The 27,583-nt window shown below is 44.6% G+C and overlaps 1 protein-coding gene across 1 annotated transcript in view; it reads left to right on the top strand.

The window, feature by feature from the left end:
* Positions 1–27,583, top strand: part of extl1 (exostosin like glycosyltransferase 1) — a 55,782-nt gene that overhangs the window by 11,641 nt on the left and 16,558 nt on the right. Inside the window, exons 2-3 of the mRNA XM_062962148.1 lie at positions 23,997–24,090; positions 25,818–25,925. Coding sequence (XP_062818218.1) covers positions 23,997–24,090; positions 25,818–25,925 — 202 coding nt within the window. The remainder of the gene's footprint in view (positions 1–23,996; positions 24,091–25,817; positions 25,926–27,583) is intronic.

Genomic DNA, 27,583 nt, shown 5'->3' with positions numbered 1-27,583 from the left:
AACGTTGGATAAGTGGATGTTGGATAAGTGAGACTCTACTGTATTATTAGTATTATTATTATTTATTTGAAACACAACAATCTGCTGGCTGTTGTATTGGATCACACGTCGGACAGTTCCCAAGTGTCCTGTATTATTATTATTATTTTATTATGACACAGCAAACAAGATAGATATGCTGGATTTCGTATCACAAAATCACAAGTCGCACACTTCCCAAGTGTCTAGGACTGTGATGTATTTTCGGATGATGCATGCACATCCCAGCAGGGTGGCCTTTTGCAGGTGGCAGATCGTAATTTTGTCAATGTCTATTGTTTCCAAATTCCGGCTGAGATCTTTTGGCACGGCACCCAGTGTGCCCATCACCACCGGGACCACCTGCACTGGTTTCTGCCAGAGTCTTTGAAGTTCAGTCTTGAGGTCCTGAGAGCGGCTGAGTTTTTCCTGTTGTTTTTCGTCAATGCGACTGTCACCTGGGATGGCGACATCAATGATCCAAACCTTTTTCTTTTCCACAACTGTGATGTCTGGTGTGTTGTGTTCCAGAACTTTGTCAGTCTGGATTCGGAAGTCCCACAGTATCTTTGCGTGCTCATTTTCCAAGACTTTTGCAGGTTTGTGATCCCACCAGTTCTTTGCTGCTGGCAGGTGGTACTTGAGGCATAAGTTCCAATGAATCATTTGGGCCACATAGTTGTGCCTCTGTTTGTAGTCTGTCTGTGCGATTTTCTTACAGCAGCTGAGGATATGATCAAGGGTTTCGTCGGTTTCTTTGCACAGTCTGCATTTTGGGTCATCAGCTGATTTTTCGATCTTGGCCTGAATTGCCTTTGTCCTGATGTCTTGTTCCTGGGCTGCAAGGATCAGGCCTTCTGTCTCCTTCTTCAGGGTCCCATTCGTGAGCCAGAGCCAGGTCTTCTATTATTATTATTATTATTATTATTATTAATTGCCTTTGTCCTGATGTCTTGCTCCTGGGCTGCAAGGATCAGGCCTTCTGTCTCCTTCTTCAGGGTCCCATTCGTGAGCCAGAGCCAGGTCTTCTATTATTATTATTATTATTATTATTATTATTATTATTATTATTATTATTATCATTAATTGCCTTTGTCCTGATGTCTTGCTCCTGGGCTGCAAGGATCAGGCCTTCTGTCTCCTTCTTCAGGGTCCCATTCGTGAGCCAGAGCCAGGTCTTCTCCTTATCAGCTTTTCCTTCAATTTTGTCAAGGAACTTTCCATGCAATGTTTTGTTGTGTCAGCTGTCAGCTCTAGTTTGTAGTGCGGTTTTCTTGTACTGGTTTTTTGTCTGCTGTGCTTTGAGGAGTTTCTGATTTTTTACTTCAATCAATAATAATAATAATAATAATAATAATAGCTCCATTTAAAAAGTAACATGTATGGGCACCTAGGACTTTACATGCATCAGGACCAGCCATCTCCCTGACGTGTTAAGTATTTGCGTGGGCAGTGGCGGTATCTTACTGTACACATGTAAACAACCCACACCGAAGGTTGTAAACAAACAATCCGCAGCTGTCCTTCCGTCCCGCCCCCGCCCGGAGCACCTCTCCAGATGGTCTGAGCCTCTGCTTGGGAGTTGCACCTACTCCAAGCAGATCTGCCGTGAAATTAAACGGTGTGCAACATGCTCTTAGCAAATGATGCCTTGATAGGAAGGATGGAACCAGGTGGGCAGCCAACGCAGGCCCACATCTGCTGAATTTGGGGAAATGCCGTGACATTTCAAACTGTTCCTTCGCACCGGGATTTTCCGTGGCGAGCAAATGGAAATGGCATTTGCTAATACAATATTTGCTGCCTCTTTGAAAGCGAGGACAAGGAGGTGTGTTGTGCTCCTGCTGCGGGAATTATACTTGGCCTTTATATTTGTGGGTTTTACTTTAGTGGCTTTAGTGGGTGACTTGAGAACATAAGACAAGTCGCTTCTGGTGTGAGAGAATTGGCTGTCTACTGAGATGTTGCCCATCCTGCTGGGAGGCTTCTCTCATGTCCCCACAAGCTAGAGCTGACATACGAAAGCTCACCCTGTCTCAGAAGCGATTTGAGAACATATTGCAAGTTGCTTCTGGTGTGAGAGAATTGGCTGTCTACTGAGACGTTGCCCAAGGGATGCCTGGATGTGTTACCATCCTGCTGGGAGGCTTCTCTTATGTCCCCGCAAGCTGGAGCTGACATACGAAAGCTCACCCTGTCTCAGAAACGATTTGAGAACGTACTGCAAGTTACTTCTGGTGTGAGAGAATTGGCTGTCTACTGAGACGTTGCCCAAGGGATGCCGGGATGTGTTACCGTCCTGCTGGGAGGCTTCTCTCATGACCCCGCAAGCTGGAGCTGACATATAAGAGCTCACCCTGTCTCAGAAGCGATTTGAGAACATACTGCAAGTCGCTTCTGGTGTGAGAGAATAGGCTGTCTACTGAGATGTTGCCCATCCTGCTGGGAGGCTTCTCTCATGTCCCCACAAGCTAGAGCTGACATACGAAAGCTCACCCTGTCTCAGAAGCGATTTGAGAACATATTGCAAGTTGCTTCTGGTGTGAGAGAATTGGCTGTCTACTGAGACGTTGCCCAAGGGATGCCTGGATGTGTTACCATCCTGCTGGGAGGCTTCTCTTATGTCCCCGCAAGCTGGAGCTGACATACGAAAGCTCACCCTGTCTCAGAAACGATTTGAGAACGTACTGCAAGTTACTTCTGGTGTGAGAGAATTGGCTGTCTACTGAGACGTTGCCCAAGGGATGCCGGGATGTGTTACCGTCCTGCTGGGAGGCTTCTCTCATGACCCCGCAAGCTGGAGCTGACATATAAGAGCTCACCCTGTCTCAGAAGCGATTTGAGAACATACTGCAAGTCGCTTCTGGTGTGAGAGAATAGGCTGTCTACTGAGACGTTGCCCAAGAGATGCCGGGATGTATTAGCATCCTGCTGGGAGGCTTCTCTTATGTCCCCGCAAGCTGGAGCTGACATACAAAAGCTCACCCTGTCTCAGAAGCGATTTGAGAACATACTGCAAGTCGCTTCTGGTATGAGAGAATTGGCTGTCTACAGAGACGTTGCCCAAGGGATGCCCAGATGTGTTACCATCCTGCTGGGAGGCTTCTCTCATGTCCCCACAAGCTAGAGCTGACATACAAAAGCTCACCATGTCTCAGAAGCGATTTGAGAACATACTGCAAGTCGCTTCTGGTGTGAGAGAAATGGCTGTCTACTGAGACGTTGCCCAAGGGATACCCAGATGTGTTACCATCCTGCTGGGAGGCTTCTCTCATGTCTCTGCAAGCTAGAGCTGACACATGGGAGCTCACCCGTGTTGCCGAGTCAAGCTTTGGGATAACTGCAGTGCAAGAATGGATGTCTAAAATGTATAATGACCTTAGAATGGCTTTTTAGACCATGACTTTTTGGTTGGCGCGGTTTAAAAAATTTTATGTCTAAATTTTTAAATATTTAATATTTTAAGCTTTGATTTTGTATGTGTTTTGGGGCATCGGATTGTGCCATGTGTAAGCCGCCTTGAGAAAGGCGTGGTATAAACGGGGCAAATAAAATAGTAAATAAATAAACCCAGCCTTCAGGTCAGCAGTTCAGCCGGCACATATAAAAACAATGGCACTTTCTTCATTGGACCAAGGGTGAAAGAGTTCCGCCTTGTGCTTGGTTGCAAAGAGGCCACAGAGGCTTCCAATTTTGTCTCTCCTGACATTGCAACAGCAGTTCCAGAAGCCACAGCAAACGGGATCTCTGATGCACACACACACACACAGACAGACACACACACACACACAACCTTTCTCCAAGATGAATGGTCCCCTCTCTGCTGATCTGACAGATACATGATCTCATCTGGCAGGTTTCACAGTTCGCGAGAGACCCAGGAAGGAAAGAAAGCATGTGCTTGCTTGGCAATTTACTGATTGCAGCAAAGCCACAACCAGGACAGCTGAGCAAAGCAGAGGGGAAAATGGACCGGAGAAGATGTGTCTGAAAAAGCAGAAAATCCACTGCTTTAGGCAGAGAGACATCTGGGATAAGGTTCCCAGGTGGCCAAGCTACCAAGGCTTCTAGAAGTCCAAAACATCTGGAGATGCACTTCTCATCCTTGGTGCAAAATCCCTATGCCAGTGATCACGTAGGGCAGGGGTCCCCAAACTAAGGCCCTCCAAGGTCATTGACCCGGCCCCTGTCCTAAACTTTAGACTTAGGGATGACTTAAGTCTACCTGGTCTTTGGACGTCTCTTTGCTTATTTATGGCCTTATGAGATCGTCTAGATGGTCTTTGAAGGTCTCTTTGCTTAGCTACGGCCTTATGAGACTATCTAGATGGCTTTTGGAGATCACTATCCTTACCTATGATCCTATGAGACTGTCTAGATGGTCTTTGAGGGTCCCTTTCCTTATCTATGGTCTTCTGGTGGCTTTATGAGATTATCTAGATGGTCTTTGGAGGTCTCTTTGCTTATCTATGGTCTTATGAGATTGTCTAGATGGTCTTTGGAGGTCTCTTTGCTTATCTATGGTCTTATGAGATCGTCTAGATAGTCTTTGGAGGTCTCTTTGCTTATCTATGGTCTTATGAGATAATCTAGATGGTCTTTGGAGGTCTCTTTGCTTATCTATGGTCTTATGAGATCGTCTAGATGGTCTTTGGAGGTCTCTTTGCTTATCTATGGTCTTATGAGATCGTCTAGATGGTCTTTGGAGGTCTCTTTGCTTATCTATGGTCTTATGAGATCGTCTAGATGGTCTTTGGAGGTCTCTTTGCTTATCTATGGTCTTATGAGATCGTCTAGATGGTCTTTGGAGGTCTCTTTGCTTATCTATGGTCTTATGAGATCGTCTAGATGGTCTTTGGAGGTCTCTTTGCTTATCTATGGTCTTATGAGATAATCTAGATGGTCTTTGGAGGTCTCTTTGCTTATCTATTGTCTTATGAGATCGTCTAGATGGTCTTTGGAGGTCTCTTTGCTTATCTATGGTCTTATGAGATCGTCTAGATGGTCTTTGGAGGTCTCTTTGCTTATCTATGGTCTTATGAGATTGTCTAGATGGTCTTTGGAGGTCTCTTTGCTTATCTATGGTCTTATGAGATCGTCTAGATGGTCTTTGGAGGTCTCTTTGCTTATCTATGGTCTTATGAGATCGTCTAGATGGTCTTTGGAGGTCTCTTTGCTTATCTATGGTCTTATGAGATCGTCTAGATGGTCTTTGGAGGTCTCTTTGCTTATCTATGGTCTTATGAGATCGTCTAGATGGTCTTTGGAGGTCTCTTTGCTTATCTATGGTCTTATGAGATAATCTAGATGGTCTTTGGAGGTCTCTTTGCTTATCTATTGTCTTATGAGATCGTCTAGATGGTCTTTGGAGGTCTCTTTGCTTATCTATGGTCTTATGAGATCGTCTAGATGGTCTTTGGAGGTCTCTTTGCTTATCTATGGTCTTATGAGATCGTCTAGATGGTCTTTGGAGGTCTCTTTGCTTATCTATGGTCTTATGAGATCGTCTAGATGGTCTTTGGAGGTCTCTTTGCTTATCTATGGTCTTATGAGATCGTCTAGATGGTCTTTGGAGGTCTCTTTGCTTATCTATGGTCTTATGAGATCGTCTAGATGGTCTTTGGAGGTCTCTTTGCTTATCTATGGTCTTATGAGATCGTCTAGATGGTCTTTGGAGGTCTCTTTGCTTATCTATGGTCTTATGAGATCGTCTAGATGGTCTTTGGAGGTCTCTTTGCTTACCTATGGTCTTATGAGATCGTCTAGATCAGGGGTCCCCAAACTAAGGACCATGGGCCGGATGCGGCCCTCCAAGGTCATTTACCTGACCCCTGTCCTAAACTTTAGACTTAAGGTTGACCTAAGTCTACCTGGTCTTTGAAGGTCTCTTTGCTTAGCTATGGCCTTATCAAACCATCTAGATGGCTTTTGGAGGTCACTTTCCTTACCTGTGGTCCCATGAAATCATCTAGATGGCCTTTGAGGTCCCTTTCCTTATCTATGGTCTTCTGGTGGCCTTATGAGATCATCTAGATTGCCTTTGAGGGTCCCTTTCCTAACCTATGGTCTTATGAAACCATCTAGATGGTCCTTGGAGGTCTCTCTGCTTACCTATGGCCTTATGAGATCGTCTACCTGGTCTTTGGAGGTCACTTTCTTTACCTATGGTCCTATGAGACTGTCTAGATGGCCTTTGAGGGTCCCTTTCCTTACCTATGGTCTTATGAGACCATCTAGATGGTCCTTGGAGGTCTCTTTGCTTACCTATGGCCTTATGAGATTGTCTAGAGTAGGGACTCAATTGTGTTGGATGATGAGAAGAAGGAACTGACTGTTCTTGAAACCAACCAAAGTGTTCCATAGCTGCAACTTGGAGCTCCAACTCACACCGACTCTCTGATGCCAACGGCCTTGTTTTCAAATCCTCGGAGGTCCTGGAACCTTAAGTCCCCTTGACATGCATCCTCTCCATATGTATGTGTCTATGTCATGATCCCGCCATAGAGCTCCAGGGACCCCTTTCCCAGGCCAAGATGATGCATCTCGTCCGAGAGAGCCATTTCTCACTCCGCTTGGTTCCCTGTCAACGCCTGGCAAACACAGACGTTTCTTCAGAGGTGTGACATTTACGACATGCAAATATTTGGAAATGCAGCGCCGAGGAGCAGCAACAACATCAGGACGGCGTCTTATCTTGAGATACTGAATGCGTGCGCTATGTTTGCTCGCGGAGCCGGACAGGTTTCCATGGCACCTTCGGGGAACCAGGCACGGCTTTAGATGCAAAAAAATAAATAAATCTGAGATGCAGACTCAGTATCATTACAGAACAAACAATTCTGCTTCTGGGTTGCTGTGAGTTGTCCGCCCTGTCTGGCCATGTTCCAGAAGCATTCTCTCCTGATGTTTCGCCCACATCTATGGCAGGCATCCCCAGAGTTTATGAAGTCTGTTGGAAACTGGGCAAGTGGGGTTTATATATCTGTATGGCCATGTTCCAGAAGCATTCTCTCCTGATGTTTCGCCCACATCTATGGCAGGCATCCCCAGAGTTTATGAAGTCTGTTGGAAACTGGGCAAGTGGGGTTTATATATCTGTATGGCCATGTTCCAGAAGCATTCTCTCCTGATGTTTCGCCCACATCTATGGCAGGCATCCCCAGAGTTTATGAAGTCTGTTGGAAACGGGGCAAGTGGGGTTTATATATCTGTATGGCCATGTTCCAGAAGCATTCTCTCCTAATGTTTCGCCCACAGCTATGGCAGGCATCCCCAGAGTTTATGAAGTCTGTTGGAAACTGGGCAAGTGGGGTTTATATATCTGTATGGCCATGTTCCAGAAGCATTCTCTCCTGATGTTTCACCCACATCTATGGCAGGCATCCCCAGAGTTTATGAAGTCTGTTGGAAACTGGGCAAGTGGGGTTTATATATCTGTATGGCCATGTTCCAGAAGCATTCTCTCCTGATGTTTCGCCCACATCTATGGCAGGCATCCCCAGAGTTTATGAAGTCTGTTGGAAACGGGGCAAGTGGGGTTTATATATCTGTGGAATAATGTCCAGGTGGGGAAAGAAAGAACTCTTGACTGTTGGAGCCAAGTGTGAATGTTGCAATTGGCCAGCTTGATTAGCCTTGATTGGCCTTGCAGCTTCAAAATCTGTATGCTTCCTTTCTATGAATCAGGCTGTGGCGCAGCTGGTTAGTAGCCAGCTGCAATAAATCACTACTGACCAAGAGGTCATGAGTTTGAAGCCAGCCCGGGTCGGAGTGAGCTCCTGACCATTAAGTAGTCTAGCTTGTTGACCTATGCAGCCCAAAAGACAGTTGCATCCCTTGAGTAGGAAATTTAGGTACTGCTTTATGCGGGAAGGCTAATTTAACTAATCTATATCACCATTAAAAAAACCTTTCAGTAGCGTGCATGCAGAAGAATGAGGAAGTACTCCATCAAGGACTTGGTGTCACAGGTGGACGACAAAGCGGCAGCTCGCCGTGTGGCCGGAATCAAGGAAGCTGGAATGTTAAATTGCCTCTGTCTATACATGTTGTATAGATGGCTCCTTGTGCCTATTTTGGGCTTCCTCCCCATCCTCACAGGCATTCGTGAAAGAGAAGTCTGGAGTGAAAGGTTTTTCTTTCAGCCGAGCAGAGTTGCTTGCGGCGTCATGCATTATTAAACAGGTCCTTGCCCCGTCTCGTGCCATGCGCCACCGGCTCGGTAATTGCCTTCCTGAGAAATAAAAAGAAACTCTGCACTTTGGGTTGGTGCGCATGGGCTTTTCCTTTGGTTGTGGTTGGGTGCCCACTTGGCTGGACTTCACCTTCGATGTTGTTTGGATGAGTTTGTCCCAGTGAAGGAGTCTCGATGTGCAAGGGGCCACCCGGTGCGCACAGGGCTTGATAGGAACGCCGCATCCTTGGATTGGTTCAAGATTGGCAATGGGACCGTTTTAATTGATGAGAGGCTTGAACGAAAGGGCATTTCTGAACATCAAAGTTAAAGACCATCAATAAAGATAAGAATGATGCAGCTGATTTTAAAACTACGGCATAGCTGAGTGTATGGGCACAGGACCAGAGCAAAACCTGCAAATAATAAAAATACTATCCTGATTGGACCAGCAACACTCAGAAAACAGGGGAATTCCAGATAGGTAAAATTAAGGCCCAGCTAATAATAATAATAATAATAATAATAATAATAATAATAATAATAATAACAGGAAAAACTCGGCCGCTATCAGGACCTCAAGATTGAACTCCAAAGACTCTGGCAGAAACCAGTGCAGGTGGTCCCGGTGGTGATCGGCACTTTGGGTGCCGTGCCAAAAGATCTCAGCCAGCATTTGGAAACAATAGACATTCATGAAATCACGATCTTCCAACTGCAAAAGGCCACCCGACTGGGATCTGCACGCATCATCCGAAAATACATCACACAGTCCTAGACACTTGGGAAGTGTTCGACTTGTGATTTTGTGATATGGAATCCAGCATATCTATCTTGTTTGCTGTGTCATAAAATAATAATAATAATAATAATAATAATAATAATAATAATAATAATTTTATTTTTATACCCCGCCCCATCTCCCCGAAGGAACTCGGGGCGGCTTACATGGGGCCATGCCCAGACATCAGACAATATAAAAACAAAGCAATAAAACAAGTCAATCAACAATAAAACAAATCATAAAAGATCACATACAATAAATAAATGATAAAATCTTGGGTTGGCTCCAAAAGAAACTGGACCAAAAGTGCAAGTAGTGTCAGTGCCATCAGGGAGAACTAACACTTCCCAACAGGGGATTCCTTCAGGCAGGAAACAGCCAGGCTTTGAAGCTGCAAGGCTATTCATTGCTGATCTAGCTGGCCAGTGGCAACATTCACACTTGTCTCAAACAGACAAGAGTTTTTTTTTCTCTCTCCCTGGACATTATTTCACAGATATATAAACCCGGCTGTTAGGAATTGCGGGAGTTGAAGTCCAAAACACCCGGAGGGCCAAAGTTTGCCCAGGCCTGGCTTAAACCCATCTTTCCATCTCTTTTGGCTTGTGTTGTGCAGGACAGATGGAGTGTGCAATGCGAGATGTGCAGGGCTGCGCTTACCCTGGAATAATGTGCAACTTTTGCTTTATTGCCGTGCCTTCATTTCCTCTCCGGTGGGAAAAAAAAGAGATGCAAACACACTGATAGCAGGGCGAGAACATTTCTGCAGCGCCACCGTACGAATGCCAAGGGCGGAGATGTGCGGCATCATTAATAAACACATCTGCATCTCAATGCACATCTCAGTCCATTAGGACCGGCCACGCTTGGCAACACATTTTTCATATCCGTATATCTTTGCACGAGAGGCCCAAGGTGCGTGTTACTAAACGGGAAGATGAGTAATGATCTTGCCGAGAACCGGGACGGACGGCGTCAAAATGATGCGGTTTGCAGGCTTTTCCAACAACTGGGTGGCTGTTGGTTTCCCATTTTATAATTTGTTGATTTATTCCAAGTCCTCCTTGAACACAGAGTCTACGGTTGTCCTGTTGGATACTTCATTCTCAAGGAACTCATTCAACCTGGCTTCAAAAATGCTCACTTTGCCAAGCGCTCGCTTTGTTTCGGTGCCACTTGGTGTTCTTTCCTTTCCTTGACTTCTATTTCTTCTTGGCCCATTTTTCCCTTCTTTGCGGCCGCTCTCCTTGCCCCCATTTGCCCTCATTTGGCAGTGACAGGTCCCACAATTCCCCTTTTTGAATCCATATTTTATTTATCATGTCGGAAGTGTATTGAGAATACAGTTATAATGTATTTATTGGCTCTGCATCTCATGGCGCTAAGTTGCCCCATCTTCTGTGTGCCCGGTCTCAGCCACTGATTGAGTTTCCGGCTTTTAGCCTGCCACTTTTGGACTCTTGCTTGCTGAGGTGTTCCTGCAAGTATCTCTGTGGATCTTAGGAAGCCGTTTCTTGTTTTCCATCAGTGCCTTCCAAGTTGCCCCATCTTCTGTGTGCCCGGTCTCAGCCACTGATTGAGGTTCTTGGTTTTAGCCTGCCACTTTTGGACTCTTGCTTGCTGAGGTGTTCCTGCAAGTATCTCTGTGGATCTTAGGAAGCCGTTTCTTGTTTTCCATCAGTGCCTTCCAGGTTGCCCCATCTTCTGTGTGCCCGGTCTCAGCCACTGATTGAGTTTCCGGCTTTTAGCCTGCCACTTTTGGACTCTTGCTTGCTGAGGTGTTCCTGCAAGTATCTCTGTGGATCTTAGGAAGCCGTTTCTTGTTTTCCATCAGTGCCTTCCAAGTTGCCCCATCTTCTGTGTGCCCGGTCTCAGCCACTGATTGAGGTTCTTGGTTTTAGCCTGCCACTTTTGGACTCTTGCTTGCTGAGGTGTTCCTGCAAGTATCTCTGTGGATCTTAGGAAGCCGTTTCTTGTTTTCCATCAGTGCCTTCCAGGTTGCCCCATCTTCTGTGTGCCCGGTCTCAGCCACTGATTGAGGTTCTTGGTTTTAGCCTGCCACTTTTGGACTCTTGCTTGCTGAGGTGTTCCTGCAAGTATCTCTGTAGATCTTAGGAAGCTGTTTCTTGATTTAAGGCGTTGGCATGATATCCGAACAGTAGATGGCCTCCATGTTATGGCTATATTGGCTGAAGTGACATTATCAGGGCTGGAAGGAACAAATGTGCTTACTCTGTATTTTAATATGAGCCTACCTCATATTAAATCCCAAACACTCGGACCTAATATGCATGTGTGCTGTGTTGTTATGTATATAGAAAATAATAATAATAATAATAATAATAATAATAATAATAATAATATATCTCTAATAATAATATTTCTAATATTTCTAGGCACTTGGGAAGAACCAAATATTCAGAGATGAACCCCCAGACACTTGAACCTAATATGCATGTGTGTTGTGTTGTTATGTACATAGAAAATAATAATAATAATAATAATAATAATAATAATAATAATAATAATATTTCTAATATCCTAGGCCCTTGAGAAGAACCTGATATTCATAGACGAACCCCAGACACTTGGACCTAATATGCATGTGTGCTGTGTTATTATGTATATAGAAAATAACAACAACAACAACAATATATCTCTAATAATAATAATAATAATAATAATAATAATACCTCTAATATCCTAGGCCCTTGGGAAGAGCCAAATCCCAGACACTTGGATCTAATGTGCATGTGTGCTATGTTGTTATGCACATAGAAAATAGTAATAATAATATATCTGTAATAGTAATAATATTTCTAATATCCTAGGCCTTTGGGAAGAGCCTGATATTCTTCCCAAAGGCCTAGGATATGCATGTGTGCTGTGTTGTTATGTACATAGAAGATGATGATGATGATGATGATGATGATAATAATAATACCTCTAATATCCTAGGCCTTTGGGAAGAGCCAAATCCCAGACACTGGGATCTAATGTACATGTGTGCTGTCTTGTTGAGTACATGTAAAATATTATTATTATTATTATTAATAATAATAATAATAATAATAATAATACCTCTAATATCCTAGGCCCTTGGGAAGAGCCGAATCCCAGACACTTGGATCTCATGTGTGTGGGTACTGTGTTGTTGTGTACAAGTAAAATAAATAATAACATAATAATGTTATTGGCTTTGCATCTCGTGGTGCCAAAGCGCAGTCTGTATAATATAATACAATATAATATAATATAATATAATATAATATAATATAATATAATATAATAATAATTATTATATATTATATTATTATGTCACCGCAAACAAGATGGATATGCTGGATTTCATTTATTATTATTATTATTATTATTATTATTATTATTATTATTATTATTTTATTATGACACAGCAAACAAGATAGGTATGCTGGATTTCGTTTCACAAAATCACAAGTCGAACACTTCCCAAGTGTCTAGGACTGTGTGATGTATTATTATTATTATTATTATTATTATTATTATTATTATTATTATTATTTTATTATGACACAGCAAACAAGATAAGTATGCTGGATTTCCTATCACAAAATCACAAATCGAACACTTCCCAAGTGTCTAGGACTGTGTGATGTATTTTCGGATGATGCGTGCGGATCCCAGTAGGGTGGCCTTTTGCAGTTGGCAGATCGTAATTTTGTCAATGTCTATTGTTTCCAAATGCCGGCTGAGATCTTTTGGCACGGCACCCAGTGTGCCCATCACCACCGGGACCACCTGCACTGGTTTCTGCCAGAGTCTTTGAAGTTCAATCTTGAGGTCCTGATAGCGGCTGAGTTTTTCCTGTTGTTTTTCGTCAATGCGACTGTCACCTGGGATGGCGACATCAATGATCCAAACCTTTTTCTTTTCCACAACTGTGATGTCTGGTGTGTTGTGTTCCAGAACTTTGTCAGTCTGGATTCGGAAGTCCCACAGTATCTTTGCGTGCTCATTTTCCACGACCTTTGCTGGTTTGTGATCCCACCAGTTCTTTCCTGCTTGCAGGTGGTACTTGACGCATAAGTTCCAATGAATCATTTGGGCCACACAGTTGTGCCTCTGTTTGTAGTCTGTCTGTGCAATTATTATTATTATTATTATTATTATGTAGAAAGGATACCATTTTACTATGCAAGTGCATAGAATGGGAAGTCCCGGAAACAAAGTCCAGTGGATCCCAAATGACACATTGTGTACGAATTTATGAATACAAATTGCACCAGGAAACTTTCAAGGGTGCACATTTCTTAAGCACAGAGTACTTGAAATGGATCTTAGGAGATTCCAGTGGATGCTGAGATACTGACCATCAGGACAGGGAAAGCCATTTCTTTGCAATCCCTGGCATTGGGGATTTCTTGCGTGGCAGCTGGTGCCTCGGAAATGAGAAACCCATCAGATTTTCCCACCTTCTGTCCGTCCACCTGCCTTAAGAGCAGCCATATGGCTTCCTAATGAAAACATCGCTTCCAGTCGGTTTGCTCCAGGACTTCTTTCTGCGGCATTCTCCGGAAATTTACCGGGAGGATCAAATCAAGAAGGACTAATCTCCCAAGAAGGGGAAGGAAGGCAAGGCCTGATTAAAGGGGGCCGGCTGACCTCTTGGGGGGATTTCTTCAGCCCTGGACCGAATCTTAATACTTGTGAACCTTCTATTGGGGTGAAGTTGGGCGCAGATGGACGGCTCCTCGGTGAAGTCCGCCTCATTTCCTTCTGTGTGGCGGAGAATTATGCTTAAGGAAGCTAAGCCTTGGGGGCCGCGGGGATTTCCTCCTGGAAGGGAGCTTGGGAAAGTTATTTGTGGGGAGGGGCTACAACTCCCCACTGCTAACATTGCCATAGCAGGGTCCTGTGGGTGGGCTACAACTCCCACATCATCCAGCTAACACAGGTATGGGCCTACGTGGGCCCTCCAGGTGTTTTGGACTTCAACTCTGGTAGGTTGTTAGGAATTGTTAGAAGTTGGAGTCCAGAACACCTGGAGGGTGTTTTCTTGGCTAAAAGGCCATGTTCCAGAAGTATTATCTCCTGACATCTTGCCCACATCTATGGCAGGTACCCCCAGAGGATGTGAGGTATACAAGCCAGTAAACACACAACAACCCTGTGATTCCAGCCCTAAGAGCCGGCGTTGTCCATAGACACCTCCATGGTCATGTGGCCAATGGCATGACTGCACGGAGTGCCGTTACCTTCCCACCGGAGCGGTACCTATTGATCTACTCACACTCTGGGGGTTGGTGCTCATCTCCATTTCTAAGTCAAAGAGCCGGCATTGTCCATAGACACCTCCATTGTCATGTGGCCAATGTCATGACTGCATGGAGCGCTGTTACCTTCCCACCGGAGCGGTACCTATTGATCTACTCACACTCTGGGGGTTGGTGCTCATCTCCATTTCTAAGTCAAAGAGCCGGCATTGTCCATAGACACCTCCATTGTCATGTGGCCAATGTCATGACTGCATGGAGCGCTGTTACCTTCCCACCGGAGCGGTACCTATTGATCTACTCACACTCTGGGGTTAGTGCTCATCTCCATTTCTAAGCCGAAGAGCCGGCATTGTCCATAGACACCTCCATGGTCATGTGGCCAATGTCATGACTGCATGGAGCGCTGTTACCTTCCCACCGGAGCGGTACCTATTGATCTACTCACACTCTGGGGTTAGTGCTCATCTCCATTTCTAAGCCGAAGAGCCGGCATTGTCCATAGACACCTCCATGGTCATGTGGCCAATGTCATGACTGCATGCAGCGCTGTTACCTTTCCGCTGGAGCGGTACCTATTGATCTACTCACACTCTGGGGGTTCGTGCTCATCTCCATTTCTAAGTCAAAGAGCCGGCATTGTCCATAGACACCTCCATTGTCATGTGGCCAATGTCATGACTGCATGGAGCGCTGTTACCTTCCCACCGGAGCGGTACCTATTGATCTACTCACACTCTGGGGGTTGGTGCTCATCTCCATTTCTAAGTCAAAGAGCCGGCATTGTCCATAGACACCTCCATTGTCATGTGGCCAATGTCATGACTGCATGGAGCGCTGTTACCTTCCCACCGGAGCGGTACCTATTGATCTACTCACACTCTGGGGTTAGTGCTCATCTCCATTTCTAAGCCGAAGAGCCGGCATTGTCCATAGACACCTCCATGGTCATGTGGCCAATGTCATGACTGCATGGAGCGCTGTTACCTTCCCACCGGAGCGGTACCTATTGATCTACTCACACTCTGGGGGTTGGTGCTCATCTCCATTTCTAAGTCAAAGAGCCGGCATTGTCCATAGACACCTCCATTGTCATGTGGCCAATGTCATGACTGCACGGAGTGCCGTTACCTTCCCACCGGAGCGGTACCTATTGATCTACTCACACTCTGGGGGTTGGTGCTCATCTCCATTTCTAAGTCAAAGAGCCGGCATTGTCCATAGACACCTCCATTGTCATGTGGCCAATGTCATGACTGCATGGAGTGCTGTTACCTTCCCACCGGAGCGGTACCTATTGATCTACTCACACTCTGGGGTTAGTGCTCATCTCCATTTCTAAGCCAAAGAGCCGGCATTGTCCATAGACACCTCCATTGTCATGTGGCCAATGTCATGACTGCATGGAGCGCTGTTACCTTTCCGCTGGAGCGGTACCTATTGATCTACTCACACTCTGGGGGTTGGTGCTCATCTCCATTTCTAAGCCAAAGAGCCGGCATTGTCCATAGACACCTCCATTGTCATGTGGCCAATGTCATGACTGCATGGAGCGCTGTTACCTTTCCACCGGAGCGGTACCTATTGATCTACTCACATTTGCATGTTTTCAAACTGCTAGGTTGGCAGATGCTGGGGCTAACAGCGGGAGCTCTCTCCGCTCCCTGGATTCAAACTGCCAATCTTTCGGTCAGCATATTCAGCAACTCAGCAGTTTAATCCGCTGTGCCACGGGGGGTTCCAGAAGTTATTTGAGTGTAAAAGGACACGGATCACCTTAGAGACTGACTGTGGGAATGACGCTGATAGCATAAGCTTTCCCAGACTAAGTCTACTTCCCCAAGTAGACCCCAGTACTTGTTGTACGCTAAGTCTATCCTCGGTTTCTGCTTCCAACTTCATTTGAGTCTCAATTAGGCTCCTGCAAATGAAAAAAATGAAGAGGAAAAAAGTATAGCAAAGGAGAGAGTGGAGAAGAGGTGGACAGGTGTCGAACGAGACGGGATTCCCTCCTCCGTCTCCTCCTTTTCTGTTCGAGGAAAATACTCCGCCTGACCCTGAATATTCTGGCTTTCCACTGAAAAGCTATGGCTGAGCTGGGCATCCGGGTGCAATCGCCGGTTTATGGCAGTTCTCCCCGGGTCATGCCCCGGCCTCCTCGTGTGCCGGCAGATGTCCAAAAGGCTAAGCTCACGGGGCATTTGAAACAACTTAGGGGTCGGTTTGACTTGATGATGGGAGATCGTGCACCCGGTCCAACGGACAGTCTCACAAACACACACACAGCCAGCCATTGAGGTGTCTTTGCTATGATGCTGGAACGGTTGCAGAGAAAGGTATGAATGGCAATCACACTTAGGACATTGGTAACCAGGCCAGATGATGGGACTCATTCACACTAAATTATTTATTTATGTATTTATTTATTTACAGCATTTATATTCCGCCCTTCTTTCTCACCCCGAAGGGGACTCAGGGCGGATCACATTACACATATAGGCAAACATTCAATGCCTTTTAACACAGAACAAAGACAAGACAAACATAGGCTCCGAGCGGGACTCGAACTCATGACCTCCTGGTCAGAGTGATTCATTGCAGTTAATTGCAGCTGGCTTGCTCTCCCGCCTGCGCCACAGCCCGGACCTTTCAAAATCTAGAGAGTAAGCAGGGTGAAACCGAACATTAACGGCTGCTCAAAGGATTGCACACACCTCTAAAGATGCATTAAATAAGCCAAGGACTGCTGAACGGGAGATAATTTAATGCCGGCGAAACGGTGCTATTTATTATTTTGTCAGGGGCACAAAGTGGGAACATGGCATTTTGCTAACTCAGGTGGGAGACCCGGACCCAGCAAATTCTCTTCTGTGGAACATGATGGATGGATGGATTTAAGAAGTTGGTTTAGCAACCTGAAGATGTCAGGAGGAAAGACTGGAAAAGGAATCACAGGCGCGTTCAGTGTTCACACAGAAAGTCTCAGCGTGATGTTAAATCAAGGAACCCGAGGAATGTTTCAATGTAAACACCAGAAACATGCACCTAAAGTGCTACCAGGCCCATCCAAGGTACCTTCTAATTCCACGAAGTCTTTTTCAGTCACAAGATATTCAAAACCACCTCCGAGTATCCCCTTGCCTAAGAAAACCCTGCACAATTCACAGGATCTCCCTGCTGACAGGTGACTGGAAGACGTACACATATGGGAAGCTCCCGGCAACAACGGGAACCTGCTGCTCAAAACTAGAAAAGAACCGTGTCAAGCAAACACATGCCGACATGCCCGGCCACACCTGCCCTCCGACCTGGAGACCGAGGTTTCGTAGCAACCTGTAAGCTGGAAAGGCGAGTTCCAGCTTGATTAATCCAGCATGACTTCACCATGCTTGGCAAAGCTGGTCTGTGGTTTGGGTTTTCCCCAACGTGCACCAGCGATAGGACAGCGCTTTTGCAAAAACTTTGGGAAGGTCACTTTTGCAAAACCCTTGAGAAGGTCACTTCTAAGTCAGCCCAGGTTGGATTGAGTGCCCAAACATTAAATAGCCTAGCTCATTGTTGACCTAAGCAACCTGAAAGATGGTTGCATCTGTCAAGTAGGAAATCTGGGTACCACTCTATGCAGGGAGGCTAATTTAACTAATTTACGACACCATAAAAATGTCCAGCAGCATGCAGAAGAATGAGGAAGTACTCCATCAAGGACATGGTGTCACAGTGGACGATGAAGCAGCAGCTCCCCTCTGTGGCCAGAATCGAGCATACCCTCACAAAACTGGAAACTGGAAAATGTTAAATGGCCTCTGTCTTTGTCTCTGACTGTATGTCGGACTCTGGGGGTTGGTGCTCATCTCCATTTCTAAGCTGAAGAGCCGATGTTGTCCATAGACACCTCCAAGGTCATGTGGCCGGCATGACTGCATGGAGCGCCAATGTTACCTTCCCGCCGGAGCGGTACCTATTGATCTACTCACATTGGCATGTTTTCGAACTGCTAGGTTGGCAGAAGCTGGAGCAACAGCGGGTGCTCACTCCACTCCCGGGATTTGAACCTGGGACCTTTCGGTCTGCAAGTTCAGCAGCTCAGTGCTTTAACACACTGCACCACGTACATATGTCCATACATCACAAACATACAGATATCATCTTTCAGCGTCCCATTTGCCAGGGGCACGGACCTTCTTCAGTTCACGCAGCTGCTTGACTTTTAAGAGGTGTTTCAACAGAAGTTGGAGAGTCAGAATGGTCGATTTCTTATAACAGTGGATATCACAGAAGGTCCCTTCCAAGTCTCTTCTTCCAGTGGCAATGAATTAGATAACCTGGTGACCCTGCCGTGTTCCCATATGATTGGAGGCAGTTCCTGAGATGGATCGGGGTCAGCCTCTGACAGCCACGGCACGGGCAGTCGTGTTTTGGCCGCGGCTCCTGCCCAGCCGCCCAGGACGAAATCTGCCTCCCAGGGAACCCTTTGTCCGCCGCTTTGACACAGCAAACCTCTTTCGCCCAGGGTCCCGCATTCGCAAACAGGTTCCGTCCAAGTGCAAATAAAGGGCCTTTTTGTAGCCGGCTTCTTGTCCCACGGTGAAAAGAACATTGCTCGGAAATCCACGACAATGGACCAAAAATAGAATTTGGGGCGAAGGATGCCGTTTTGCTAACGGAAATGAGCGGCGGTGCTTAAATATCCGCCCCTGCCGGCGCTCCGTCTGCTTTCGTTTGCGCAGCCATCTGTTCCAATTTGTAAAGTTTTATGGATCCCGCATCTCGGAGATGTGCGTTTTATTTGCACTCCCGCTGCACGACGGGGCTTGTTATTATCGCTTGTTCATAGTGTGTAATTAATGTATATTTTGTGCGTGGCGGAGTATTGACAGAATTCGGGTGGTGATATATATTGGCTCAACTTCCTCTTAGATTATATTGTGATATGTGCGCTTAGGTTTGTTTCACAGGGATGGACTCAGTACAAACTCAGTTTTTCAGCGCCAAAGCATATCGGCAGAGCATGCAACGCAGCCACTTCCAATGACGGTTTTGCACCGAAGAAAATAATAATAATAATAATAATAATAATAATAATAATAAAAAATATGGGGTCATTTCCAGCAACGGTTTTGCACCCAGGAGAAGGGGGGTCTGGTTTTGCACTGAAGAAAATATAATAATAATAATAATAATAATAATAATAATAATAATAATAATATGGGGTCATTTCCAATGATGGTTTTGCACCCAGGAAAAGAAGGGTATGGTTTTGCACTGAAGAAAATGATGATGATGATGATGATGATAATAATAATATGGGGCCACTTCCAATGGTGGTTTTGCACCCAGGAAAAGAAGGGTATGGTTTTGCACTGAAGAAAATAATAACAATAATAATAGTAATAATAATAATAATATGGGGTTATTTCCAATGACAATTTTGCACCCAGGAAAAGAAGGCTTTGGTTTTTGCACTGAAGATGATGATGATGATAATAATAATACATTTTATTTATATTCCGCCCTTGTCCCTATGGGGACTCAGAGCGGATTACAACATTTACATATATAGGCAAACATTCAATGCTTTTACAATCATATACAATAGGATAGACAAATACAACCAAAGCCAAAGGCTTCTCTTTTCATTTCCGGCTTCTGGGGAGGTGTATTTTTTTCCATTTTCAAGCCTACGTTTTTACTTTCTAGTTGTGTGGCCGGCAAGATTGTTTGGAGCATCCCTTTGCCTCTTCCCAACAAAGCAGTACCTATTTATCTACTTGCATTTGCATGTTTTCGAACTGTTAGGTTGGCAGAAGCTGGAGCTAACAGCGGGCGCTCACTCCGCTCCCTGGATTTGAACCACCAACCTTTCGGTCTGCAAGTTCAGCAGCTCAGCACTTTAACACATTGCGCCACCGGGACCACAGCTCTCCAAACCCTCCATCCACTACAACTGGGAATCATAGTGGTGGACTCTGGGAATAAATTTTTTACTTAGCCATAGTTCAATTCTGCTTCAGATCAAGTTTATCTTGAGACAGGAATCGTGTAGTTGAATAACATCTTGTCATGCGCGGGGATCATCCATCCAGCCTCGGTGGAAGCCACGGGTGTGCAGACCCATGCGCCACACTGGCACCTTTGTTCCGTGTGCTCCTTTTTTGCAACTTGTCGGCGGAGCTCAAGGTAGAAACATAAGGCAGAGTGTCCACGGCAAAGGTAAATATTGGATTTTCCACTGTGGTTACGGGCAGCTTGCGGTGAATGTGCCTCTTTCTCTTTTTCTGCATCGTGTTCACAGAGGCTCCTTTCATCCCTTGGTATTTTGTGAAATATGGGCTTTGGCTGCCAGGCTCCAGGATTCCTACATTTTGGAGATCGTAGAAACCTGGAACTTTCTTGACGGAGTTGTTCATGCATTTGAGAAAGACACACTCATCCAGTTGTTTTCTGTCCTGGGGAAATCTAGGCGCATTGTAGCACCTTGGATTTATAAGAGATTTTCTTACACTGTTTTGTATACAATGAGACTTGGGCATCCACAGATTTTAGTATCCACAAAACCCAACGGTGTAAACAATAGTGCCATTTAAAGAGGGAGATTCCTTGTAAAATTGCAAAACCCATAACCTGAAATGATATAAACATGTTCCTGGAAACAGGGCTATCAAATGAATGTTTTCAAGACTGCCGTAACCACAGTGTTTGAGGTACAGTGTCAAGAATATTGGCATCAACCGTGAGGTTTTTCACCCATGTGTGTGAAAGCAAAAAAAGTATTTATTTTATTTCCAAATTTCTGTCACTCTTGGAAATCATTCAAATCTAAGAGTCATCTTACCTGCCCTGAGTCCCTTCGGAGAGATGGTGGCAGGATACAAAAATAAAGTATTATTATTATCTATTTGCTTTGTTTGCATTTTCAATTGTTGGCCATCCTTTTTTTATGGGGGGGTGGGGGGGGGGGGTGGGGTCCTTATCTTTATTTCTAAATACTCAGTTTTGAGTCACTGCAAAAGTGAGATCTCTCCCGACAGATGGCCATCTAGTCTCTACATACTATTATTAGTAGTAATGGGTTAAACCCTTGTGAACTTCTGACCTGAATGTTGGGTTGCTGATCTGAAGGTTGTCGGTTTGAATCCTTGGGATGGGGTGAGCTCCCTTCTGTCAGCTCTAGCTTACAAGGACATGAGAGAAGCCTGGGCGTCCCCAGGCAATGTCACTGTAGACAGCCAATTCTCTCACACCAGAAGCGACTTGCAGTATGTCTCCAAGCCTTTTCTGATTCCGTGTGATGGGGTGAGCTCCCCTCTGTCAGCTCCAGCTTGCAGGGATATGAGAGAAGCCTCTCAGCTAACACCGCTGGGCATCCCCAGGGCAACGTCACCGTAGACAGCCAATTCTCTCACACCAGAAGCGACTTGCAGTATGTCTCCAAGCCTTTTCTGATTCCGTGTGATGGGGTGAGCTCCCCTCAGTCAGCTCCAGCTTGCAGGGATATGAGAGAAGCCTCTCAGCTAACACCGCTGGGCATCCCCAGGGCAACGTCACCGTAGACAGCCAATTCTCTCACACCAGAAGCGACTTGCAGTATGTCTCCAAGCCTTTTCTGATTCCGTGTGATGGGGTGAGCTCCCCTCTGTCAGCTCCAGCTTGCAGGGATATGAGAGAAGCCTCTCAGCTAACACCGCCGGGCATCCCCAGGGCAACGTCACCGTAGACAGCCAATTCTCTCACACCAGAAGCGACTTGCAGTATGTCTCCAAGCCTTTTCTGATTCCGTGTGATGGGGTGAGCTCCCCTCTGTCAGCTCCAGCTTGCAGGGATATGAGAGAAGCCTCTCAGCTAACACCGCTGGGCATCCCCAGGGCAACGTCACCGTAGACAGCCAATTCTCTCACACCAGAAGCGACTTGCAGTATGTTCTCAAGTTGCTTTTGACAATAATATGGCAGTGCTTCCATGAAGCATGAGGTACCCATCCTGTAGGAAATCCTTTGGGACGCAAACAAAGCTGCTTTCTGTGGTCCCGGGCCCCCATTGATGTCGACGGGGATATTTGTATATGTGTGGGGCAGGAAGCTCTGTGTAGTTCACAGAGCGGTGTGGAGAAGGTCTGTCTCTTGTCAGCCCCCCTTAAACTGTGTCACTTTCAGCGCACACCGCTCTCTCTGTGGCCATGCGCCGGGACCTGAGTGCGCCCTTTGTTCCACCGGGCCTTGCGCACCTCCGGGAAGGATGTACGTCACGCTCCCAACCTCAGACCTGATTTAGGATTTAGCCCGAGCTTCGTCGCTGTTTGGGGGGCTCATTGGTGAGATTGGGCACAGACCCCCCAACACGTTAGACTTGAAAATAAGCACGTGTGCGGCCAAGAGTGTGGCCGAGATGGCAAAGGTTATCAAGGAGAAAGAACACATAATAATAATAATAATAATAATAATAATAATAATAATAATAATAATACACTTTATTTATATTCCACCCTTACAGCATTTACATAGGCAAACACTCAATACCTTTGCAGTCAAATACAATGAGATGCACAAACAAAGGCAAAGGCTTCTCCTTTCATTTCCGGCTTCTTCCCCATTTTCAAGCCAAGGAGCCCACGTTGTCAGCTCCTGGTCATGTGGCCGGCATGATTGCTTGGAGCGCCTCTGCCTTTTCCCGCCAAAGCCGTACCTATTTATCTACTCACATTTGCAGTGAGTAAGTTGGCAGGAACTAGGGCTTGACAGACAGGAGCTCACCCCGTCTCATGGATTTGAACTACTGCAGTTCAGCGGCACAAGGGTTTGACCCATTGTGCCGCCGCAAAGAAAGGCTGAAGCAGGGCAGCAACCCAACCCAGAGCCAGTTTAGCATGACTACGTGTTGTCCATCTGTTGGGAGAGATCGGATGGTGTCTTGAGGCTGGATGTTCATGCGTTGGGAAGGATCAAATTGTTTCTTGAGTCTGGATGGTCATCCGTTGGGAGGGATCAAATGGTGTCTTGAGGCTGGATGTCCATCCGTTGGGAAGGATCAAATGGTGTCTTGAAGCTGGATGGTCATCCGTTGAAAAGGATCAGATTGTGTCTTAAGGCTGTGTGGTCATCTGTTGGGAGGGATCGGATGGTGTCTTGAAGCTGGGTAGCCATCAATTGGGAGGGATTAGATGGTGTCTTGAAGCGTTGGGAAGAATTGGATGGTGTCTTGAGGCTGGATGTTCATCCGTTGGGAAGGATCAGATTGTGTCTAGAGGCTGGATGGCCATCTGTTGGGAAGGATCAGATTGTGTCTAGAGGCTGGATGGCCATCTGTTGGGAAGGATCAGATTGTGTCTAGAGGCTGGATGGCCATCTGTTGGGAAGGATCAGATTGTGTCTAGAGGCTGGATGGCCATCTGTTGGGAAGGATCAGATTGTGTCTAGAGGCTGGATGGCCATCAGTTGGGAGGGATCGGATGGTGTCTTGAAGCTGGGTGGCCATCAATTGGGAGGGATTAGATGGTGTCTTGAAGCGTTGGGAAGAATTGGATGGTGTCTTGAGGCTGGATGTTCATCCGTTGGGAAGGATCAGATTGTGTCTAGAGGCTGGATGGCCATCTGTTGGGAAGGATCAGATTGTGTCTAGAGGCTGGATGGCCATCTGTTGGGAGGGATCAGATTGTGTCTAGAGGCTGGATGGCCATCTGTTGGGAAGGATCAGATTGTGTCTAGAGGCTGGATGGCCATCTGTTGGGAAGGATCAGATTGTGTCCGAAACCCACCCTGTGTCTCCTCCTTTGCAGGTTTGATTATCAGGAACTGTTGCACAACTCCACCTTCTGCATCATTCCCCGGGGGAGGCGCCTGGGCTCCTTCCGGTTCCTGGAAGCATTACAGGTAACAAAAGGCATTTCTATTACACCCGAGGCAAACGTCAGTGGGTGACAGAGAGCAGAGGTCGAGGGCTACATTTCCCCCAGGCTCACGGGAATAGCTTTGGCGTGCATTAAATACATAATAATAATAATAATAATAATAATAATAATAATAATAATAATAATAGCATTAAAAACATCAAAAACATCTGGATGTCCCCTGGGCAACATCCTTGCAGACGGCCTTTTATCTCATGCCAGAAGCAACTTGCATTTTCCCAAGTCGTTCCTCACACGAAAATAAAAAAAATCTGAAACTAGCTTTAGCATGCATTAAACATATAATAATAATAATAATAATAATAATAATAATAATAATATCAGGACCTCAAGATTAAACTTCAAAGACTCTGGGAGAAACCAGTGCAGGTGGTTCCAGTGGTGATGGGCACACTGGGTGCCGTGCCAAAAGATCTCAGCCGGCATTTGGAAACAATAGACATTGACAAAATTACGATCTGCCAACTGCAAAAGGCCACGCGACGGGGATCTGCGCGCATCATCCAAAAATACATCACACAGTCCTAGACACTTGGGAAGTGTTCAACTTGTGATTTTGTGATACGAAATCCAGCATATCTATCTTGTTTGCTGTCATAATAATAATAATAATAATAATAATAATAATAATAATAATAATAATAATAATATCACACAGTCCTAGACACTTGGGAAGTGTTCGACTTGTGATTTTGTGATACGAAATCCAGCATATCTATCTTGTTTGCTGTCATAATAATAATAATAATAATAATAATAATAATAATAATAATAATAATATCACACAGTCCTAGACACTTGGGAAGTGTTCGACTTGTGATTTTGTGATACGAAATCCAGCATATTTATCTTGTTTGCTGTGTCATACAATAATAATAATAATAATAATAATAATAATAATAATAATATCACACAGTCCTAGACACTTGGGAAGTGTTCGACTTGTGGTTTTGTGATACGAAATCCAGCATATCTATCTTGTTTGCTGTCATAATAATAATAATAATAATAATAATAATAATAATAATAATATCACACAGTCCTAGACACTTGGGAAGTGTTCGACTTGTGATTTTGTGATACGAAATCCAGGATATCTATCTTGTTTGCTGTGTCATAAAATAATAATAATAATAATAATAATAATAATAATAATAATAATAATAAACATCACACAGTCCTAGACACTTGGGAAATGTTTGACTTGTGATTTTGTGATACGAAATCCAGCATATCTATCTTGTTTGCTGTGTCATAAAATAATAATAATAATAATAATAATAATAATAATAATAATAATAATAAACATCACACAGTCCTAGACACTTGGGAAATGTTTGACTTGTGATTTTGTGATTCAAAATCCAGCATATCTATCTTGTTTGCTGTGTCATAATAAAATAATAAAATAATAATAATAATAATAGCATTCAATGGTGTAGATGGGAGCTAGATCTCCTAGTCCCAAATTCCAAACACTTTGTACCCACAGCCTCCTTGACACATTTTTGCAAATTGCACAAATTGCAGACCAAGGGCCTTGGATGAAGTCCAACCAAGCACTGCTTGGCTTACATTTGGGGAGGGAGAAAGTCGGTATTGGGTGACACCGCAGTGTGTTAATGCTGATGTTGGTGTTTTTGTGTGTCTCCAAGCCTCACACTCTGCTTCCTCTTGTCCCTTGACCAGGCTGCCTGCATCCCGGTTTTGCTCAGCAACGGCTGGGAGTTGCCCTTCTCCGAAGTGATCGACTGGAGCAAATCCGCCATCGTCGGGGACGAGAGGCTCCTTCTGCAGGTAAACAAGGCCGGCAGTGTGTTCGGGGTGCAAGCCGGGGTGGCGCATGGTGGTGCCGGGCCATAATTGGCCCTCTGTGTTATGTTCACGCTGGGAACAATAGCATGACTTTGTCCATTTCAACTGTGAAATTACCTTCCCCATTTCGGCCCATTTCGGCCCATTTCGGCACATGTTGCACTTTGCCTGGGTTCTATGAATTAGTCTCCAGTGTTAATATTGTATGTTTTATGTTGATTTTAACGATTGTTTTTACTGTAATTGATGTTTTTATTGGATAACTGTTTTATTGCTGTGTTTTGATATTTGATTGTTTTATCGGGCAAGGCCCCATGTAAGCCGCCCCGAGTCCCTTCGTGGAGATGGGGCGGGGTATAAAAATAAAGTTATTATTATTTTATTATGACACAGCAAACAAGATAGATATGCTGGATTTCATATCACAAAATCACAAGTCGAACACTTCCCAAGTGTCTAGGACTCTGTGATATTATTATTATTATTATTATTATTATTATTATTATTGTATGACACAGCAAACAAGATAGATATGCTGGATTTCATATCACAAAATCACAAGTCGAACACTTCCCAAGTGTCTAGGACTCTGTGATATTATTATTATTATTATTATTATTATTATTATTATTTTATTATGACACAGCAAACAAGATAGATATGCTGGATTTCATATCACAAAATCACAAGTCGAACACTTCCCAAGTGTCTAGGACTCTGTGATATTATTATTATTATTATTATTATTTTATTATGACACAGCAAACAAGATAGATATGCTGGATTTCATATCACAAAATCACAAGTCGAACACTTCCCAAGTGTCTAGGACTCTGTGATATTATTATTATTATTATTATTATTATTATTATTATTATTATTATTATTGTATGACACAGCAAACAAGATAGATATGCTGGATTTCATATCACAAAATCACAAGTCGAACACTTCCCAAGTGTCTAGGACTGTGTGATGTATTTTCGGATGATGCGCACAGATCCCAGCAGGGTGGCCTTTTGCAGCTGGCAGATCGTAATTTTGTCAATGTCTATTGTTTCCAAATGCTTATTATTATTATTATTATTATTATTATTATTATTATTATTATTATTATTATTGCTATATTGCTTTCACGGCATCTCTGTGAGGTCACTGCCGTGTTGGGATGTGTCTCTGTGGCTGGATGCATCCAAGAAAAGTTGCACAAACAAGCTTTTTATTTGTTGACACATTTCCCTTATTTATTCCACTTCTGTACCACGGACTGTCCAAGGGTCTTGGGAGCATTTCACAAAACAAGCTCATCTATCAGAGCATCAGAGAACATACTGAGGGGTTCTGAGTATAAAAAGATTGTGAAGACCTTAACAGAACTAATTAGTGACATAGACAAACAGACCTCAATGACTCTACAGGCTCCCCATTGACTCTCGGCCTAACATTTAATTCTATGGGAGGTGCTAAATATCTAGAAAACTTAAATATTCCAAAATTTCGGCTTGCTTTTAGCCGGGCCAGATTTAATGCACTCAAATCAGCCATACTAGAGGGTAGATACAAAGGCACTGAATATGAAAACAGAGCATGCCCTTGCGGGGAGGGTAATGTTGAAACTGTAATCCATGTACTTTTTATTT

Source organism: Anolis carolinensis, unplaced genomic scaffold, assembly GCF_035594765.1.
Source record: "Anolis carolinensis isolate JA03-04 unplaced genomic scaffold, rAnoCar3.1.pri scaffold_10, whole genome shotgun sequence".
NCBI classification, from domain to species: Eukaryota; Metazoa; Chordata; class Lepidosauria; order Squamata; family Dactyloidae; genus Anolis; species Anolis carolinensis.
The sequence above is the reverse complement of the archived record's forward strand: the minus strand, read 5'-3'. Positions and strand labels throughout refer to the sequence as shown.